This window comes from Tasmannia lanceolata, unplaced genomic scaffold (genome assembly GCF_043159265.1).
Source record: "Tasmannia lanceolata isolate RefF3 unplaced genomic scaffold, GAP_Taslan_0.1 ptg000048l, whole genome shotgun sequence".
Lineage (NCBI taxonomy): Eukaryota > Viridiplantae > Streptophyta > Magnoliopsida > Canellales > Winteraceae > Tasmannia > Tasmannia lanceolata.
In genome coordinates this window covers 2645402-2667000 of record NW_027518725.1, presented here as the reverse complement: position 1 = coordinate 2667000, position 21599 = coordinate 2645402, and the positions used below count along the sequence as shown (strand labels likewise).

Here is a 21599-nt window from a genome sequence, read left to right as displayed (position 1 = left end):
CCAAAACTTACAAGAAAAATAATAACCATGAGCGGCAACAACTATCTTCCATATGTCTAGCCCAGCTCATTATGTCCTCCATAGCTGATTTAGTAGATGCAAAAGCTGAAAAATCTTTGACTGGTAACAATTCCATGTTTTTGGAGGTACAATGTATGATAGACTAGAAAATTTTCCATCTATAATGAGCTGATCAGCAACAACTATCTTCCTTGTTACTCTTCTACCTTTCGTGTACCACTTCCAATTCTTGAAATGTCTCTTGACCTCATACATTAGATGGAAAACACTTTGAAAACGGGATTCCGTGTGAAAAATAAAAACGGGAGTGATATGAGTGATGATTTGATCCCTTTCAAGATTTATTTATTGCTTTATGGGGATTTGAGTTTCCTTTCTTTTATCTTTTAGTGGACGTGGCTCCAATAGTCGATGTCCATTTTTTTAATTTCTTTTTACAAAACGTGATCCGTTTTGCTAGATTATCTTGGTGCAAGAATCTCCAAGCATCGGCTTCAAAATCATGTACGTTTAATAGCCACCGGCCCACTTCACCGAGGATCATGTCTCCTCTCCTGAGTGCTGCTGTTTTCCAGCATTTGCACCTGGCTTTTCACTGAACTCAATCAGTTCAAACTCTGTAATTCACAATTAATTATGGAAGAGGTCGTGATTTCAGGTCGAACGGGCCAGCCTGTTAAAGTATAAAAGATAAAAATAACGCCATCTCCAACAGCTTAAGCTTTTGGAGTAATTGGTTATTTTGCATGGTATGAGAGCAAAGGTCCCGGGTTCAAAACTCCTTGTTATTAAAAAATCTATATGTGATGGCCAACCCAAAAAAAGAAGGGCTACATGTGCCAAGTGTAGGCCTAGGCCAACCCTAAAAAAGAGGGGCCACACGTGAGGGGGAGTGTTATTAAAGTATAAAAGATTAAATAACTCCATCTCCAACAGCTTAAGCTTTTGGGGTAATTGGTTGTTTCTCACAGCCATTGCAGACGTAACTAGTTGAGCTAGATTTACTAACAGACGTAACTAGTTGAGCTAGATTTACTAGATTTACATTCTTTCATTTTTTTTGTGTAGTGCTTTGATTTCAACGACTGCCAAATGCATTTTTATTTATTTCATTCTGTTTGTTCTTGATGATACAATGAACTTTTGATTTGATATAGTAGCTCTGTATAAAAAATGCATATAAATCATGTATTGAGCTAAATTGGAGTGCTCAACGTATATTTGAATACCCTTTTACTTTTGTTCACATCGAAAAAGTAGACTCAATAAAATTCAAATAAGTTTGCCTGTCCTGATCTTGGTGGGGCCCAACTAGATAAGCTTGGACTCGTAGATTAATATCTCTGTAGCCATCACCAGCAATGACTTCATTGACTTCATTGCTTACTTCATGGTGATATTTTCACCTATTTATCATCATCTTCTTCTTCCTCTCTGTTACAGGAAAAGTTAGAATATGGAGATCATTGAAGATATTGTTATTGTGGGCGCTGGGATAGCAGGACTTGCCACCGCGTTAGGACTTCACAGGTGAGCAAAAACCACTGATGTGCTTTCTGGATTCACTTCTTGTTGTAAGAAATTATATCAGCTGACAAATTGGTCTGATGATCTGATTGTGATCATCAATTTTGTAGGATGGGATTAAAAAGCTTGGTTTTGGAATCTTCAGACAGCTTGAGGATTACAGGGTTCGCGTTTTTGACATGGACCAATGCCTGGAGGGCATTGGATGCTCTTGGAATTGGCAGTTCCCTCCGGCAAGAACATCTGCCACTTCAAGGGTAACTACTGCTCTTCTAAATTTGTTCTTATATTAGTAGAACATAATTTGGATGTGTCTATGCTGCATGGGTACAGAGTGTGGAAATCTGGATTTGGCTAATTTTAATTATTTTATATGATGACATGATTATATATTGGGAATTTTGGTATGTTAAGTAAATCTGTTCTTATATATTTTTAGTAGAAAAAAAAATGGACGGTATCTGTCGGTTCCATGGGTACGGATGTGAGTGTTGAAATCCAACATTGGTATCGAGTGTCAGATTTGGATGAACAAGATGTCCCCCATCCATACAAGTCCCAACCAGAACAGAAGAAAGTAGAGAAGCGCTAAGTTGGTGCTACAGCCATGTCGTCAAAAACCACGTCCATGTCTCCAACAAGAACTCCGGCCTTAGCTAAACCATCAGCCAGGGAATTGACTGATCTCCACTTGTGGGACAAGGAGGGGCGAATGAGTCGAACACGGCCTCGAATCTTGTTCACAATCCCAGCTAATCTCCACGGACCAGCACGCTGATTTGCCGCTCGTGCGATTATGTTAGCGGAGTCACCTCGACAATTAGGGGACAAAGATTATGAGTGGCATACCACGTCAAACCGAACAGCAAGGCTTTTGTCTCCGCTAACCTCAAAAAATGAATTTGTGGATTCGGCTAGTTTTAATAATTTTACATGATGATATGATTATATATTGGGAATTTGGATAGGTTAAGTAAATATAATGTTTTATTTCCATATTAAAAATTTAGGGAGATGATATTTTCATCCCCTCTGCACTACGCATTTGCCCCCCTTATAACATGAACAATGGGCAACTTTAACGCGTTTTGATGTCAAATAACGTTAAAAGGGGACGAATGCATACTGCGTCGGGGTGAAAATATCATTGCCCAAAATTTATTGATCGATAACTCAAAATATGTGAATTTTTTTTTTTTGAAATGATTCTACTCTCGCCCAAGCACTCTCAACTTAGGAGTTATGATGGGGATCCAATACACTGGTATGATCACATCTAACTCAAAACATATGATAATTGTAATTTTTTTGCAATATTTAGAAAAAATAAGATTAAAGAGATCTAGACGTGTGCAGTGAATCCTAAAATATTGGAAACATGGGTACTTCACCAATTCGGAAGAATCCATGGAACATAGATAATGGTGTGTGTGATTTGAAGACTGACTAAGTTTCTGTGATGTTTGTGAAGGTTGGTGGGTGGCTCTACTGCCACTGGACTTTCTACTGCTCAAATCTCATTTAAAGGCAGTGGAAAATGGTCGAGTATAGATTTCTATTGTGTTTTTTTTTTTCTCTGAGTTATGTTTCTCTGAGATTTGGGGATGATGCAGTGGAGACCATGAAGTTCGGTGTGTGAAAAGAAAACTATTGCTTGAAACCCTTATAAAGGAGCTGCCTCGTGACACCATCAGGTTTGACTCCAAGGTGGTTTCCATTGAGGTAACAGGGAACTTAAAGCTGGTTCATTTAGCTGATGGATCAATTCTCAAAACTAAGGTAATAATGTGTAACGATCTAGTTGGCATCAGTAATAGGAAATTTCAGTATGGTGTTTTTATTTTTTGAAAGATGACCTTTAATTAACAAAGAGGGTTACATCTAAGGGGAATTTCACTATGGTGTTTTCATTATCTCTTAATTAGGGAAATCACAGCTCAATGTTTAACAAATTTCATACATAAGTTACTATGATGGAATTAGCCATTAGCCATTTCCTTGTTCTACACTTTCAGGTCTTGATAGGGTGTGATGGAGTGAACTCTGTGGTTGGCAAATGGCTGGGTCTCCAAAAACCAGCATTTTCGGAGCGTTGGGCAGCAAGGGGACTTGCAGAGTTTCCTAATGGTCATGGTTTCAGGCCTGAGTTCTTACAGTATTTCGGTGATGGCTTTCGGTCTGGTTTCTTACCTTGTGACGAAAACATCATTTATTGGTTCTTCACTTACTCGACTTCTCCCGAAAGTAAACCTTTCCGAACTTGGATTATACTATTCACTCAAATATATGCATATATCAAGTCTTTTTTCACTGGTTTCTGAATTTCTAGAGTTTGTTTTTTATGATAGCCAAAGGCAAGGAAGAAAGTGCATCTGACATGAAGGAGTACGTGTTGAGCAAGCTTCGGAATGTGCCTCAAGAAGTAGTGTGTGTGGTAGAAAAGAGCAAATTGGATGCTGTCATTGCCTCTCCATTGAGACTCAGGTGGCCATGGCACTTGTTGTGGGGAGATATTTGCAAGGGGAATGTCTGTGTAGCTGGCGATGCGCTTCATCCCATGACGCCGGACCTTGGCCAGGGAGCATGCTCGGCCTTAGAAGATGGCGTTGTTCTGGCGAGGTGCCTCGGAGAGGCTCTATTGGAAAAGCCCAAAGGAGGAGCAAAGGAAGAAGAAGAATATGAAAGGATAAAAAAGGGCATGGATAAGTATGCAAGGGAAAGAAGGTGGAGAGGAATTGAACTTATCACAACAGCTTATGTGTTGGGTTGGATACAACAGAGTGATGGGAAAGTGATGAACTACTTGAGGGATAAATGGTTGTCTAAAGGAATGGCAGAGATGCTTTTGAAGAAAGCTGATTTTGATTGTGGGAAACTCTATAGCCCTATATGATTGGGCTGTTTACACAGTTAAATCATCAGTATAATAATCATATGTAGTTTTGTCATATTTGGTCACTTTTGTTCTATACCCGTATGTGCTTAGTGTCTTATTTAATTTTCAAGAGCGGGAAAATAATCTTTGACACTCCAAAGACACTTTCGCTGACCAGTCTCATCACTCAGAATAATATGGCATTGGAGGAAACTCTAGCCAACGAAGGATGTATGTTGATCATCTGAGAATCAATATAAAATGGGAAAGTTCCTTGAAATTTGTGTTTATCTTGGAGAAACTACTACTTGTCAAAATGGCGCCATACAATGAAAAGGACTAAATGCCCTCTTTTTCTTCTCCTTCTTTAATTTTTGTTGTTTTTTCATCTCCACCACCGCCGGCGACCATCCCAACAACTCGAAAGAGGAGTAGCAGCAGGAAAAAAAGGGGGAAGAGGATGAAAGGAGGAAGAGGGGAAGAGGATGAAAGGAGGAAGAGGGGGGAAAAAAGAAGTGATGCTGGAAAAATGGGAAAGAAGAGGAGGAAGGAAAAACAAAGAATTGAAGCCGGGAAAATGGAGAAAAAAAAAAAAAGGAGAGAAAGAAGAACAAGAAGGGAGATTTGGGTTTGATTCGGTGAGATTTGGGTTCGACCTGGATCATTTGGGTCCAACTAGGTTAATTTTAAAATTGACCAAGTCAGACCCAAATCTCACATATAAGAATTGAAGAGCACAAACACACACTATTACTTTTTTATCTTTTTTATTTTTTTATTTTTTTAAAGTTGAATTTTATTAATCCTTAGAATGTGAGGAGGGGACAAGATGTCCCCATCCATAATACATATACTCCAGCCCAATACACTTATTGTTAATGAGTATTAGTATCGAATTAAGACTGCCCATCCCCAATTTCCCCTACATTACCCGGTAAGCAAATTTGCATAGATTCGTGAAACACACCCTGTTTTGCAACACATCCGCCCTTTCATTTGCGGAGCGCCTTCTGTGGACGATTATCGGACGGATCGTTCTCACAATATCCTAAATTTCCAATATATAATTTTGCAGAAGCCATGGCCCTTTTGAATTGCCCAAAGTCCAGGAGATTACATTCGATGAATCGCCCTCAACGATCAGAGGTTTAGAAAAGTGAGGTACGTACCATTGTAAACCAAACAAGAGTGCTCTCACTTCTGCCTCATTTGCGTCGCATTTCCAATGGGACCGGAGTATGACATCAGTAAATCCCCCTTTTCGTCCCTTAATATTCCGCCCACCCAATAGACACCAGTAAGAAGATTTGACCACAATAACAATAAGAAGAGTTAATTGTATTACCTTACGCATTACATTGTCCCCTTGATGCAGACCTTATGCTGTATAAATGAAGCTCTCAGCCTTATGGTATGAGCTCCTTATAGACAAATGAAGTATCAAGCTAGCTTCATGACAGGTCAACATACCAGAATAGAAAGGACATAATAATTAGACAGACCAGCTCTAGCACGCTCGTGTGCGAACACCGGCCAAGAGTGGAGTTGGATTTTCCTGTAAAAGAATTGATAGTATGTATACAGAAATCCAGTTTCTACAAATCCATATTAATTGGGCAATGGAATATCAGGATCTTTAGAATCTAAAGTCCGGGAACGCCAGATGGAATAAGTGAATATATAGCACTTTGGTCTCAGTAGCAGAGCTTCTTAAGAATCCTTGAAAAATTGTTAAAGAAAAATAAACCTTGAAGTAGGGATGCAGAATACCTTCTGAAATAAAGTGTTCGATTACATCGAATCCACCCAAAAATCCGCCCAAAGTTATAATTAACAAACCGATATCTTCTGTAACGGCATCAGCCCCTGCCTTCCATCATCCTCCAATACTCCTAAGACGCAAAACCAAGTCATTTTCACCAGTCTTCTTCAGGTGTTCAACTATCCTATTAACGTAAGGGGCTCTCAGTCGAATTCCTCTCTCAACCATTACATCAATCAGAGTTGCAGCTTCAACCAAATGATCCTGTTCACAAAGCCCGGCTAAAAGAACAGAGTAGACATCCGAATCAACAGCCGACAAACAATCTTTCTCTATTTCATAATACCAACTAAACCCATCAAGAGATCGCCCATCGAGACAAACTTCTTTTACCAAAGTGCTACTCGCCAATCCATCCGGCCTAACCCCACCAGCCAACATCCTCCTCACAAGGTTCTCCGCTTCCCCCACACTTCTCAATCTCAACAATGACACCACCATTGAACTATAACACTGACTACTCGAAAGACTTCCTTCTCCCACAATTCTATCAATCACCTTATGAGCATCCTCTACATATCCTTCTTTACAAAGACCATCGAGAAGAGTACAAACTGTGACTCGATTCGGAACACACCCATGCTTCCCCATTCGATCCAAAACCTCCACCGCCTCTTTTGCTCTCCCCTTCTCGCAAAAGCTCTGAATCAACGTCGTGTAAGTAACAACATTCGGCGCACACTCACAACCACTCCCACCCTCACTCTTTTTCTCCATCTCACTCAACAATTCAATCCCCATCTCCATCCTTTGACCCTTACAAAACCCTTCAAGCAACGCCGAATAAACAACTACATTCCTCAAACACCCCCATTTAGGCATTTCATCGAAAACCCAGCGGGCGTCCTCTAACCGACCCACATTACAAAATCCTTTAATCATGGCAACACAAGTGATCATATCTGGGTATAATCCAATCATCCTCATCTCCCTCATCAACCCCTCTGCAAAACCCATATCGTTTTTCTCCGCGAAAAGTCTGATTAATACATTATAAGAGGCAGTATCTGGCCTACAATTGAATTCCCCCATCCTTTTAAGAAACCCTAATGCCAGCTCAGCGAGCTTTGCTTCTTGACAGAGATTGAATATCACTTTGAATGTTTTGACTGAAACCCATGACATATCTCTTTTGTAATCATCCAAAATGTGGGTTAGGGTTTCTGGGTATTGAGAAATTTTGAGAAATTCAGAGGCTTTACTGTACATTAAACGGCTGTGTCTATAATTGGATTGTTGGCCGGCCCAGATGAAGAACCGGAGGGCGAGAGACCGGTCTAGAGAGGATTTTTGTAAGACTTTTTCGACTGAGGATGCGTCTAAGTTTTTGCTAGTCTCACTGAGAGTTTTCTCGAGATTTTTTTCAGAAGGGTTTTTCTGTAAGAGGTTCCAGTAGCTCTCAGCTGTGGTAGTGAGGTTTTTGGAACGATGGAGATGAAATAGAGATCGAGAGATTGAATGGACGGCCATGATTTTACTTGAAAAAAATGTGAATGTTGATGGAATGTGGAATCGAGGAAGGAGGGTTCTAGTGTGGTTTTTTCAGCAACCAGAGCTTCTAATAATGAGAGAAGCTTTTTTGTTTGGGCATTGATAATGGCAGTACCATTGTTTGATAATTACACTAAACTACCTTGTCTTTTGTTATTTAAACAGCCGCAAACGGCAAAACCTTATTACTACTCCAGCAGCTCTAGGGGGTCAATTTAAAATCTCCACTATAGGATCATCCTAATCCTCCAATATAATGGTACAAATTGAATGGTTAGGATCATCCAAATGGCATAGTGGGTCTCTCCTATGATTAATCTGAACCGTCCACTTTGTAGGCCTTGCTTTCGATCTCTTGACCCATATATAATTATAGGGATCCACGTCTACAAAGGGGATTGGAACAGCTACTAAACCACTAAAAATTAGGCTGCATCGATGTAGTCAGGAATTTGAAGCAGCATCTTATTCCGATTCTGATTCCATTGTAAAGGGAATGGAAAAAACTGAATTAAATATTTAAAAGGTAAGGATTCAATGGACCCGATTACCAGGTACACTGCAGCTGGCTGTCCCATGTAAAGAAAATGCGGGGCATTTATCATTTCCCTTTAAACAAAAGGGAGCTAATATTGGCACTACCATATTTTAATAACTGCACAAACTCATTTGTCCTTTTCTTTTTTACTTGCCTTCTGAGAGCTTTCTGGGAACTGTAATAACACTTGACAGCGTTTAGATGATAATAATAAAAGACAAGATGAGTTATTGCAATTATCAAAACATAGTAGTGCCAATATCAGTAGCCTAAAAAGATTCGTATAAAAATTTCATTCCAGTTGAGGCGGAATTGGAATACCAGTTCATATTGCAATCAAATCGGGCAATGTTATGAAAAAACACTAGCGATGAATGATGATCGAACCGAAAGGTTCCCGGTTAGATCCAGACTAGCCCGGCCACCATTTATGATCGAAATGTAAAGGTCCCAGCTAGATCCAGACCGGTTCAACCACCATTCAAATTGGATCCAAACAGCATTACCATAATGCAGAAATGAAGATAACAGTCAGTTACAAACTAAAGTATGTATTCAACATTGATTAATGACAGACATGATCTTCCATGTTTCAAGCTTAGTGACAAATCACGTTTTGAGTATCCATTCAAGAGTGCAACAGGTAAAAGGATAGAGATGTTGCCAAGAGAAGATAGACAATTGTAAAGGGGAGGTGTGGGTGTTAAAATCCTTGCTCAAAACCACTTCTACATAGCTTTTAAAAGTTGAAACTGGTAGAGCTCAACTACCTCTTCTCCCAATGAGTTTCTCAATGTGTAGGTGGAACAAAATTAAAAAGAAAATGTAAAGAAACTTCATAATTCTCAAATGGGGTTCTGATAATTCTAACCTTACAAGGCTGTGTCATTTTACATGGTCACATTCGACCCAATAGACTTCACAATAGTACTGACTATTTCGGCGAAAGTTGTGGGTGTTATTTTCTTCCCCGGTACATGAAATGGGTTTGAAACTGCGTCTACATATACTGAGTGGAACTTCCTGAAAAATTGTGTATCTGAGTGGAACCTCCTGAAAAACTATGTAATTTCCAACAAGGGAAAAAAAATGAAAATGAGAAATGATAATATGCCAGGCTCATGTCTTTGAGATTTATAGAAAATACAATATTGAGTAAACAAGATAACAAGAAAACATGAGCTAGACTGTGGAATCTTAACATACCCAACATCATAAAGTCCCAGACAATGAGGAAATAATGAAGTTTCATGTATTATGAAACTACTTAAAGCTACCCAACAGCTTAAACTGAGAACATAAACTGAATGTGTCATAAAAATGCAATTGTAAATTTGTAATATTGAATAAACAAGAACCTATTATCACATGTGTGCACACACATGCCGTTGCATGCAAAAGTAAATCTTTTTCACATATAGGGACGCATTTGGACAGAGACATAGGCCAATGCATGTTACATTTAGTGCTTCAGCTGATAAGAAAACCATTCTGATTTTTTTCTTTTCACATAAATCCTAGGGTGGCTGAAACGTTGGGTTACTGTCCATGATCTTGGTTGAGGTACTGTTCTATTTCCAGTTCAAACGTCATAGTGAGGGTTTAATTGAGATAGGTCTCTGCAAGTAAACGGAAAATTATTCTAATCTTCGAGTAAATCTCTCCCACCTTCTCGTTTTTACCCTTCTTTAGTCTTCTCTCCCGGTTTTTCCTCTAGACAATTTTCTCTATCTTTTCTTTTCCGGAATCTCCATCTCCATCTCACTGAAACTCCTAATCTCCGGATCCACTCAGCATGGTTTCCTCGGGTTTAGGCCTGTGGGAGCTCGGGAACGTGTGCGGAAAACTCCCTCGATACTCACGGCCGATAACATAAACCGTCCGGCTGCTTGCAGAACTCCATCTCCTCCTCGTCGGCCGAAATCTTTTTCCCTCCAAAATCAGTGACAGAAAGAGTAATCTAAGGCGATTTGCAGCAAAGAAACAGAGCAATTAAGGCTCTAATCCTAGTGTGAATCAGTTTGGGCAGATTCTGTGTGATACAAACAGTCCAAGTCCAAGTCCAATTCCTTTAGTTACTATTGGAATTAAGGAAATGGCAATTCTCTAGTCTTCTTTGCATTTCAATAGACATACGACTATTTTAATCTAGTTGGGGTGTTAAATCAGATGGGGTAACACCCTTCATTTGAATGTAATTTTTTATTATAACGCCACTGTTATCTTTTTTTTGGTACGCAAACAGAACAATTAAGGCCCTAATCCTAGTGTGGATCGGTTTGGACAGATTCTCCCACTGTTGGCTTTCATGTTTAAAACCCAATCTGTTATTCCATCATCCATTTTTAACATAGACACCTACGCCAAAAGTAAAATACATATATTTAGGGGCCTAATTTTGATACCAAGACCCGAATTTTGCTTAACACACACAACAGAAAAGAGGAATCTCGTCCTGAGAATCCAAAATTCACTTCTTATTTCTCTTTTGCTTCCCAATAGAGATTACATGGATTTCTGGGTCACTCCCATTGCTATTTGATTCTCTAGTTTAGATTTTTTCCATGTTGTGGAAATGTAAAACGAGGAGATGTTGTGAGAGACTCAAGTCTCTGTTTCCTTAAAGAAAATGGATGCTCTGGAAGGGCCTACAGAAACAATTGCTCTAAAGATTTTATAATTTGACACTCATCCTTTTTCATATTGGCACCTAGTCTAAAATTAGGGAGTTTATTATTTTGAGCATCATTTACCCTTTTAAATATCATTAGAATAACTAATAAAATTGAGAAAGAGATGCAACTAATTAACAGTGGAGATGAGTGCTGTTATGGAGAAATATGAGAAAAAGTACAGGGAGCATGTGACATAAGAGAGATAAGAGGGAGAGAGGTAGGGATAAGGGGTGCAACTCGGGTCGGGTTCAACCCGAATTTGGGTCGGGTTGGGGTGTTGGGCAACCCGACCCGAAACCCAATTTCCAATTCCGATATGTGCTTAAAACTTGATTTCAACTGAACACATTTCCCATTGAAGCTAGAAATGTGCTTAAATTTCAACATAAATTTATCCTTCAGTTCAGTTACAAAGAGTTTTTATATGGTGGATGCCTGTGTAATAATGTGAGCAAAAAAAAAAAAAAGTGGAGCCCACAAAAAACATGTGCATGAATTGCAAATCGGGTTGGGTCGGGTTGAGCCCAGCCGGGTTGGAAATCGGGTTGGGTTGGAAAAATGGGTTCCTCGGGTTGGATTGGGTTGGGTTGGCCTCAATCCGACCCAACCCGAGTCGAGTTGCACCCCTAGGTAGGGAGGAAGAAAACAGGAAAGAAGAAAAAGTACACAGGAGAAGACGTCAGAGATATATTGAAGAGAGAATATTGGTATGTGGAGAGATTTTAGGCATAAATTTCTATTAGAAAACTTTTCTCCGTTTTTATTATAATTAACATTAAATATGAAACATTAATAAAAAGGCAACCGGTACTCAGTATTAGGGCTGCAACTCGGGTCGGGTTCTGGAGAACCCAACCCTACCCGAGAAATATCTCGGGTCGGGTCGGGTCGGGTTTTTTTTCGGAAAACCCACGATTCCCAAACCCGGCCCTACCCATGATAAATCTCGGGTCGGGTCGGGTCGGGTCGGGTCGGGTCGGGTTTTTTCACGTTGACGCAATTTTTTAAGGAAAATTCTTGTTTGGCAAGGCAACTCAACTCATAGAAGTAGAAATTACACTCACAGTACACTTGAATCAAACAATGATGTAATTACACTCACATTACACTTGAATCAAACAATGTTGTAATCAAATAATGTTGTAATTACAATCAAACAATGCTGAATCAAACACTTGAATCAACTCAACTCATAGAAGCAGAAATTACACTCACATACAATAACAGTGGGTGCGTGGGTTTTCACTTTTAACTTTTAACTAACAATAGAAAAAAATGTACATACTATAACTTATGTAACTCGGGTCGGGTCGGGCCCCTTCAAACCCGGCTCGACCCGAAACCCATGAAACCTGAACCCAACCCAGGCTATTTTCGGGTCGGGTCAATGCGGGTCGGGTAAAACCCGGCTCGAGTTGCACAGATATCGTTATATCGTTATCCACGCACGTATATCGTTATACACAGATTTGAACTTATGAAGGGAAGTAAGAAATTGTCTGATTTCCCATGAATTTAAGAAGCAAAGCTTTAGTATCTTTCCAACAAAGATGGGTAGCGAAAAACCCCATACAATAACCCTAATCCCTAACCCTTCCCTCTTGTGAGTTCCTGAACCCCACCCTTTTTTCGTAAATACCATTTGTGAAATCCATTCAAAAAATAAAAAAATAACACACACACAAAGATTCCCTTGATTGTGCAAGCCTTTCGACGGTGCTCTCATCGAACTCTTCACTTAACTTCTGCAAACATGGAGGTTCTTCTAACTTCACACCAAGTGACGGCACCTAGGGAGGATTGGGATTTTGAGAGAAATTCCCTAAACATTTTTCACAATTTTTCTTCAAGGGATTGGATTCTTGTTTCAAGTTGTGATTCGAACTTCGCATACCTCGCGTCCAAGGATTGTTATTCTGGAGACGATCGATTCTCACTTCCCGTAGTCATGGAATAAGCCTTTAGATCCTTGACACAGTGTAAGATACATCCACCAAGAAACCACTCTAATACCAACTGGATAGAAGTAGAACCCCGTTCTATCAGAAAAGAAAATAGAGAAGATGATAGAGAAAAGGGAAAGAATAACTTAATTTGAGAAAACTCAGGCCTCCAATGAGTTAATTCGAGGAAACTCGGCCTCCAATATGCTAACTGCACTAAATTTGATTATTCCTTGATGAATAACCACACGGCATCTACATTATATAGAAACTGAAGAAAGTGAAATAGGAAACATAAATCACCAAAATAAGAAAAGAAATTAAGGAAACCTATTAGAATATGGAAATGACATAATTAAAGAAAAAATTCTAAAAAAGGAAAATTGGTTCTAACACTTTACTGTACATTAGCCAGCTATGTCTGTAATTGGATTGCTGGGCAGCCTAGATGAAGAACCGGAAGCGAGAAGGTTTTTTAACCATCGCTAAAAATTAAAATAATCTCTTTTTTTAAATACAGTTTAGTGATGTTTATATCCGTCGTTAATTAGTGACAGTTAACGATGGAAATTAATCAGTTGCTATTTCCTTAAATTTCCGTTACAAAAACCTTTAGCGATGCATTTTGCTTAGAAGGAAGTTTTTCCATCACTAATTATTTATAGGGACAGATTTTTGGTTTTTGGTGACTAATAGTGACGGATGTAGTCAGTCGCCAAGGCCTATATTTCTTGTAATGTTATAATACTAATTATATTTTGTGTTTATTAGTCTGGAGGTCCTAATTAGGAGGTACCTAAAGGAAGGAAAGATGGAAGAGTCTCAATAGCAAGTGAAACAAGACAATTGCCTGCTCCCACCTTTAACTTCTCACTACTGATTCAAAGCGTCTCTCAAAGAGGCCTCTCAGGAGCAGATTTAGTATGCTTCTCTGGTAAACCAACAACCCTAAATCTCATAGCTTCAAATTCTACAAATGGATCTGAATCTAAAATGACAAAAATTACACCTACAGATATGCAGGAGGCCACACTCTTGGGTTCTCTCACTTCTCTTCCTTCCAGAATAGAATCCACAACTTTGACACCTCTCACGACATTGATCCTTCGTTGAATCCTAGTTTTGCAGCGAGCCTGAAGAACGTCTGTCCTACCCACACGCAGGATTAGCCATGGATTCTTCATCCACCACATTTGATAACACATACTACAAGCTACTCACTCAAGGGAAGAGCTTGTTCTCTTCAGACCAAGCTCTGATGTCTACTTCTCAAACCAAAGCTCTAGTCTACAAGTTTGCTAGCTCACAAGAAGCTTTTAGAGAGGCTTTTTCCAAGTCCATGATCAGAATGAGTAGCCTAACAGGGGGGCAAGTGGTGAGAATGGATTGTAGAGTGGTCAATTAAATAAGAGGGCCAATGTGCTTAGACTGCAGTGAACCTCAAGTAAGTGAGGAAATCTGTCAATCTAGTAGTTTTTTTCTCTTGCTCTTTTCTTCTTTCTTTTTTTATGATGTGCAATTCATAAGCAGAAGGTGTGGGTCTCTGTCCTATTGCGTTTGATGAAATGTGCACAACTGTAGAAGCTTATACCATGTTTGATGGGGTGGTTAAAATGTCATGGAGAAGTAATTGGCTTAGCCTGTTTGATACCAATTTGGATTTTCTTTTGAGGAATTATTGCAAGACCTTATGTGTCAACCATCGATCTTAGACCAATGGTTTAGGGGAGAAGGGATTAAGTGTGTGATTACTGGAATTACCCACTGACCAAGTGTTCAATAAAGTTTATAAGGTTAATTAGTGCATCTTATCTTAATTAAACAAAGATATTTCACTGTAGTCCTACGATATTATATCTAGATTAGTAGTTATTTCAGCAACGCTTAGCCCAAGAATCATCAACCAGTTGCCTGCACTTTCTACCCCTGGACCCCTGCTCGTCGCACCCGAGCCCACGAGATGGTGGATACTTTGGAAAAAGGAAGTATTTATAGAGAATTATTAGTTGGAGGAGATGGGTTTCAACTTTAAATTATAGTGCCCTTATATGGGCTCTTCATCAATTCTTTTTTTTTTTTATAATGAGTCAAGTCGCCTCCTTTTTGTACTGCTATTTTGTGGAATAGAATCATTGTTATCATTAAAAAAAAAGACTGAAGGAGAAAGACACAAATTCATTCAAATTTTATCCGGCATCAAAAGAGCTGCTCCCATTATTCCAGACACAATGAAGACCATTAAATCACCCATGTTACACACAGCCACATGTTCAAGCAAAACACACAAAGCATGGAAACATCGTTCATCCATTGCAGTCTCTTAATTAAAAAGAAGATGAAACATCTACCATATGAATCGACATTTTATAAATTAAGAAGCATTTCCATCTTGGGAGCCTTAGCAAGGAAGCATTGCCACCATCTTTTCTTCTTCATTTCTTCCTATGTCTTTCTTAAAACCGGCTCATTTTGAGACAGCCATTATTTGTAAGCTGAAAAAAGAGCATTCAATTTGCAAATGACACAAGTATCAACATTCAAATGTACTGTTCAACAAACCGGGGAATCAACACTTGCCTTAAAGACAACCAGCCGAACTAGTTGATGCTTGACTTGGATTGTGCAAATGGATGCTGAAAATAAAGACTACCCATGGATTAGAAACCAAACATGAAGAAACACATGAGAAAGGAAAGAAGAAAACCATATATTGTTTTACCTCTTGTACTCTTTATGAAGGGGCTGTAGGCGTGACATGACACCTTTCTGTTCCCATTCCATCCCCTGAAACTATTCATTTTCTCCTCCTATCATATCTAGTTTGAGTGCACTTTGAATCCCCAGAGGAAGTCTCTTCAGCCTTAGACAAAGTTTTATGGTGATGCATATCAGTGAAGGCCAATCTAGAAGCACTCCATCTTGGCAGAAACTTGTCAAATTGAGCATATTTTCTATTGATAGATACATTAAGTTAGGGAACCAGCCCTTCTTATCCACCACTTGCTCCTCTCCTTCGGCCATTGCAACTATCTGCTTCATTCCATGACAGTCAATTATTTCGAGTATTTCTAGTTGCTGGAGACCTTGAGCAGCAAGAGTGATTGAGAATAGATCTTTGAAGCCATGGCAAAGTTGAACTCTCAGTTTCCTTAGGTTTTGGAAGATTAGAAGCGAGTCACCGACGATTCCCCTTATGTTGCACATGTGATCGAGGTGACAGCTAAACAACGATAGGTTCTCGGTTCTTTGCATCAACTCTTTAACCCACGTTGAAATGGGCTTTGATGTCGTGATTTGCATGTTTGTTTGATATGTCGAATCAAAATAAGCAGGACTTCCCACAGTTATGCAAAACTCTATTAGATTTATCTCAGTGAGAGAACTGGAAAATTCGTGGGACAGATATTCCACATTCTCTATGTGGTATAAACGAGTTAATTTGCTAAACATGAAAAGCAAGAAAGGAAATTCCCACCCACTAAAGCTATTTATCATGTATAACTCCTGCAAGGCATGTATGTTCTCCAAATATCCGGATACCTTTTGAAGAGATATAGTATTTGACAAATCGAGGATGTTTACCGTACCGAATCCAATCAATCCGGGTGGCAATTCACGAATACCAGATGACCTTAGACTAAGTACTTTGAGATTTGGCAATTTATGACCAAAGATATATCTGTTAAATGAATGCACATGTCTAAACACAAAGTCTGAAGTTTCTGAAGACATACCAGAGATGGTGGAAGTGATGAGATATGGGAGTTGCTCAGATCCAAAACATGAAGGTTCGGCATCCCACTAAAGAAGTTGGCTGGGATTCCTTTCAAATTCCAATTGTTTTGCATTAATAATGTATTGAGTCGTGGGCAATTTGGCTGATTGGGGGGCCAATTAATATCACTGCTCATTAATGAAATCCATTTACATTTTTTCAACCTCTCAGTTCGCGGCAACTGTGTCTTCCCCATACCAGCTTTTACGATAAACCAGCGAGCATCATTCGATGCAATCGAAATACCCACATCTCTAATGACATCATGAATCTTTACCCATCTTCGTTTATCGCCATCCAACAACAAGCAAAAAGCTTTCAGTATTAGAACAAAGTTATTCACCCTATAACTTAGTTCTTCCACAGTGGTAAAATAATCAAGGAAATATCTCCCATTGCATATCTCATCAATAACTTCACACTGATGTTATGGTTTTCTGGAAACATACAACAAAATAAGAAGCACAACTTGATTTCCTCGTCTGACAAACTATTATAACTCAGCATGAGTGATGGGAACACCTTCTGAGGTCCCGGCCCCCTTAGTGCCCTTCCAACAGTTACAATTGCTATGGGCAAGCCCTCACATTCTCTGAAAATCTCCCTCAACAAAGCCCACGATTCTTCTTCAGATAAGAATTCCAATTTAATCACTGCCTGGCACTGCATCGCATGGCATACATTTTCGCCCCGTGCTATTAATATGATTTTAAGACCCTCGTAGTGTCTACAATAGGGAATCCCTAGTTAGTCTAGCTCTACTCTTTCCCACAAATCGTCTAAGATCAAGAGGCATATCTTTTCTTATTTCACTCTCTCTGATATCCTACTTGATCTAATAGAGATGCTCTGTTCTTGGAATACTAAGCCTGATTTTTCTACTATCTCGACTTGGAGTTCTTTTAATTCAACGTGAGACACGGTCACCGTTACAACCTCTTGAAAAAACTTGGAATATTCTCATCACGTAATGCTTTAAAGATCCCCTCAATAGCTGGTCTAATAGATTCAAAAGGTTTAAAATCTCCAATAAATGACAGTTTTATGCTTGGAGGAGGTAAACTGTATGATACAGTAGAAAAGCTTAATCCATCTAAAATGAGTTGATCAGGATGTACATAATGGAATGGGTGGGAAGACGACTATGTGAAAGAAGTATGCAGAGAAGTGAAAGAAAACAAGCTTTTTCAAGATGTTGTAATTGTGACGGTGTCAAGTCGAGATAGTAAAAAAGTTAAGCTTGATATTCCAAGAACAAAGCTTCTCTGTTAAATCAAGTAGGATATCGGAAAGAGTGAAACAATGAAAGACATTCCTCTTGATCTTAGATGATTTGTGGGAAAGAGTAGAGTCAGACCAAGTAGTGATTCCTATGGTGACCAAGAGGGTCTTAAAATCATATTGCAGCAGGGAGCGAATGTATTCGATGCAGTGTCAAGCAGTGATTAAATTGGAAGTCTTATCTGAAGAAGAACCGTGGGCTTTGGTTAGAAAGGAAACAGGGCTTTGTTTCTCTCCCTAACACGGTTCTTCCAATTATTGAAACCCCTCACCGCATCCCTTTGATTTATCAAGTTCAACAATTTTACTGCTTCGGCTTCAATGTTATTGACGTGTGTGAGCCACCGATCCACTTCACCCATGACCATTTCTCCTCTTCTACGTGCTATTGTTACCTGCATTTCCCGAAACCCAATCTTTCAAATCCCTTCTTAAAAATCTCAATTAAATCATTAAAATGAAAAGCAGTCATATCGGAGCTTAAGATGAAGATAACAACGCATCCCTATTTCCACAATAGCTGAACCAGCAGTAGGGCTGCAAACGAGCCGAGCGGAGCTGAACTTTAGAGTGTTCGGGCTCAGCTTGCTTAGTTTGAGCATCGACTCGAGCTCGGCTCGTGTTCATGCCGAGTCCAATACTATGGGCTCGAGCTAGGCTCACCAAAATTCAACCAAACTCGAGCCAAGCTCGGCTCTGCTCGTTTAGTAAACGAACGAGCCCGAGCCGAGCTTTTAATGAGCCGAGCCGAGCCAGGTCGAGCTTGGTTGGGTTCGGGTTCGGCTCGTTTAGTAAACACATTCCAAGAACATGATATCAGTGAAAAAATTCCAAATAAATGGACAGAAAAAACCCATATAGAGAAACGAAGATAGCGTTTGTTGAAAAATGGGACTTCTCTTCCTCAATGTCAGAGAAGAAGAGAAACGAAGGTGGGTTTTTAAAACCCTATCAAAAACCAAAAATCATCAACTCTTTAAAACCCTAAAACCCTTTCAAACCCAATCTTCTGCTTTCTTTAAAAATAGAAAAACATACCTCAAATTCGAGCTACGGTTTTTTTCCTCAGATCGCACCGAGAAGAAGAAGAGTACTGGTTTTTGCTTCCTCAGACTGCGGCGTTAGGGTTTTGCTTTTGGTTTTTCTTTTCTTCTCATATGGATACTGGTCTCGCCGCGAGAAGAAAAAGAGGGTTTTGCTTTTGCGATAAAAAGTAGTCTTGAGTCGCATCTGGCGTTGTTGGTATAAGGGTTTTGGTTTTCAGAGTTCGAGGGCGGGCCCACTTCTAATAACGAATGAGTGTGGTTTTGAAACTATAAGGGCTGGTTACGAGCTAAGGCTTAAAAAGTTCTGGAGCTTCTCCGAGCCGAACTATACAGAGCCGAAGTTCGGCTTGTTTATTTGACGAGCCTAATTTTTTGACTTAGGTTCATCTCGTTTAGTAAACGAACAAGCTCGAGCTGAATTTTTAATGAGCCGAACCCAAACATGTTTGTGATCCGGCTCAGTTCATTTACAGTCCTGGTCCAGCAGCTCTGGTTAAGACAACTTCCATTGTTGTTTATTTCTTCTTCTATCCACCAAATCCAAGTGGGTACACAAATATTGTGGGAAAAATAACAAAATTTCTTCTCAGCTGATTGAGCTATGGAAAGAAAGTAAGGGCCCGTTTGGATACCTCATATTTTGTATTTGGATTTGAAATTGAAATTGAGTTTTGAATACAAAATTAATAGAGCTGCTAGCTCATGTTGAGGGAGACAAAGAGGGAAGGGGATACTTTCTAGTGGAGGAGAGAGGGTGAGGAGCAAAGTGGGTGAAAGAAACTGCCATATCTGTGGATTTTCAATTTCTTATTTTCGCAGGATATTTGAAAATCTGATTTTTTCCACACTCAGTCGCTGAATTGGAAATCCAAGAATTTGATCCGGATCCAACTCACAATGAAAAAAGGGCTGCAAATGTGAGAAATCCAAATCAAAATCTTCACGGCATCCAAACGGGCCCTAAAGCTTCTTTTTTTTATGGGTAAAAAGTAAAGTTCACTTTACCTGATGAAGAAGAAAAGGATGTCCGGTTCAATAGACTTCACCATTGATATTTGATCCAACGGCAGTTTCTGAAAAAGTGAAAGGCCAATGGATCAAATATCAAGGGCGGTGACCCTATTACGTGTTTCTACGCGCACCTACTCTATGTGACTAGGGTTCTACAGTTGACAAGCAACGACCCAAAATTCTCACATGAATAAAGAAGAGAAATGATATCAGCACTCCAATGTTTTGATTTCCACACTCTCCTTGCTTGTCTTTCAGCATTTAATGGGCTTGTGAGAGCTTTTTGGGAACTGTAATAACCTGTTGACAGCCTGTTAAACCCCACCCATGTTTTATAAAATAAAGTGTTAGGTTGATCCAAACCGTCCATTTGATGGGTCACATCGTCAATAGATAGTGTCCAAAAAAATTCATTTCCACAGGATGATCCTAGCCCTCCGATCTAAGAAAAACTACATATTATAGATCGGAGGGTTGCGATCATCCTATGGAAATGATCATAGTCAGCACTGGACCCACACCCGATCAGTACATACACAATGTTCCAGTGTATAAGCGGCGCTATATACACCCAATCATTTCCCACCTTGACGATAATAATAACACGTCCAAATCCCATCAAACCCGCTATACCGACACTTACAATTAGCAAAAGTTGAAAAAATGATAAACCACACGATTTGCTCGACGTGCAATTGAAAATAAGCAAACTTGGAAAACTTGAAAAATAAGCGTTCAACGAAACTCAGATTGAGACCGTTGCCTTTGATGTTTCCTCCCTAACAACCGAATTTCCCTCTATGTTTCACTTGGTGGGTCCCACCAGGAACAAAAACTAACATGGTCAATTTTTTTTCCCTTCTCTAAGCTCTAATTAAGTAATAAGACTATGATTAGAGGCTAGTCCAATCTATAGATGTTTCTACAATGTCGCGAGCCCTAACAGGTCGGAGGGTTCGGAGGGTTAGGATCATCCTATGGAAATGATTTACTGTCTATATATCACAGCAAATAAACGGGTTAGATTATCCTATGAGTGCACCAACTGTACTTTAAAAAAAAAATACTGAATTTCGCTAAAAATTGAACGACCAATTCTTTTGAAACCCCACTCTAGTAATGTGTAATCTTCCCAAATTAATTAACCAGTGCCATTTAGGGTGGACTACAAACTTTGATAGTCCTTCACAGTCCTTCCAAATTATCATATCTTCTTGTTCTTTGCTCTTTTTTTTTCCGTTAAACAGTGGTTTCGATCCCAAATGCTGTGACTTTAAGGTCACGGGTCCTTAAAAACTTTATTATTAGAGGTACTGTTTCTTTCACTCAAAGGTAGAAACCCGTGTCCCTTCACACTTTAATCGGGGTGTCTCTATCAAATTGGAATATATATATTTATTAACTAAATGTGATGATGATCATGGTTTTAAATTTTGACCGAAATCCGAAATTTCGGATACCGGTGGGGACTGAAACCGAAAATTTCCGAAATTCAATTTTTCGCCATTTACCAAATTTCGGACCAAAATTTCGGTCCTGTCAGAAATTTCGGTTTAATGATATTATTTATTAAAAAAAAAGTGTTTAAAAATTT

General features: G+C 39.3%; 3 protein-coding genes across 5 annotated transcripts; 1 reads left to right on the top strand and 2 right to left on the bottom strand.

The window, feature by feature from the left end:
* Positions 1 to 1395: 1395 nt before the first annotated feature.
* Positions 1396 to 4785, top strand: LOC143864195 (monooxygenase 2-like). The gene is made up of 6 exons (XM_077375078.1): positions 1396 to 1551; positions 1659 to 1805; positions 3020 to 3088; positions 3162 to 3327; positions 3564 to 3792; positions 3897 to 4785. Exons 1-6 carry the CDS (start codon positions 1478 to 1480, stop codon positions 4439 to 4441), a joined length of 1230 nt encoding a protein of 409 aa, XP_077231193.1. The 5' UTR covers positions 1396 to 1477; the 3' UTR covers positions 4442 to 4785.
* Positions 4786 to 5739: 954 nt separating this feature from the next.
* LOC143864191 (pentatricopeptide repeat-containing protein At5g47360-like) lies at positions 5740 to 7791 on the bottom strand. Its single transcript, XM_077375075.1, has one exon. The coding sequence runs from the start codon at positions 7713 to 7715 to the stop codon at positions 6300 to 6302; it is 1416 nt and encodes a 471-aa protein (XP_077231190.1). The 5' UTR covers positions 7716 to 7791; the 3' UTR covers positions 5740 to 6299.
* Positions 7792 to 9011: 1220 nt separating this feature from the next.
* Positions 9012 to 19192, bottom strand: LOC143864197 (putative disease resistance protein At1g61300). 3 transcript variants are annotated; one of them, XM_077375083.1, is made up of 4 exons: positions 18987 to 19192; positions 15612 to 18343; positions 15470 to 15525; positions 9012 to 9335 (listed from the first exon to the last, which is right to left on the bottom strand). In XM_077375083.1, exon 2 carries the CDS (start codon positions 16622 to 16624, stop codon positions 15683 to 15685), a length of 942 nt encoding a protein of 313 aa, XP_077231198.1. In that variant the 5' UTR covers positions 16625 to 18343; positions 18987 to 19192; the 3' UTR covers positions 9012 to 9335; positions 15470 to 15525; positions 15612 to 15682. The 3 variants fall into 3 exon arrangements, with proteins under 3 accessions (XP_077231198.1, XP_077231197.1, XP_077231196.1); XM_077375082.1 differs by lacking the exon at positions 9012 to 9335 and adding an exon at positions 15048 to 15384; XM_077375081.1 differs by lacking the exon at positions 9012 to 9335 and having other exon boundaries at positions 15048 to 15525; positions 18987 to 19191.
* Between the last annotated feature and the right edge of the window lie 2407 nt (positions 19193 to 21599).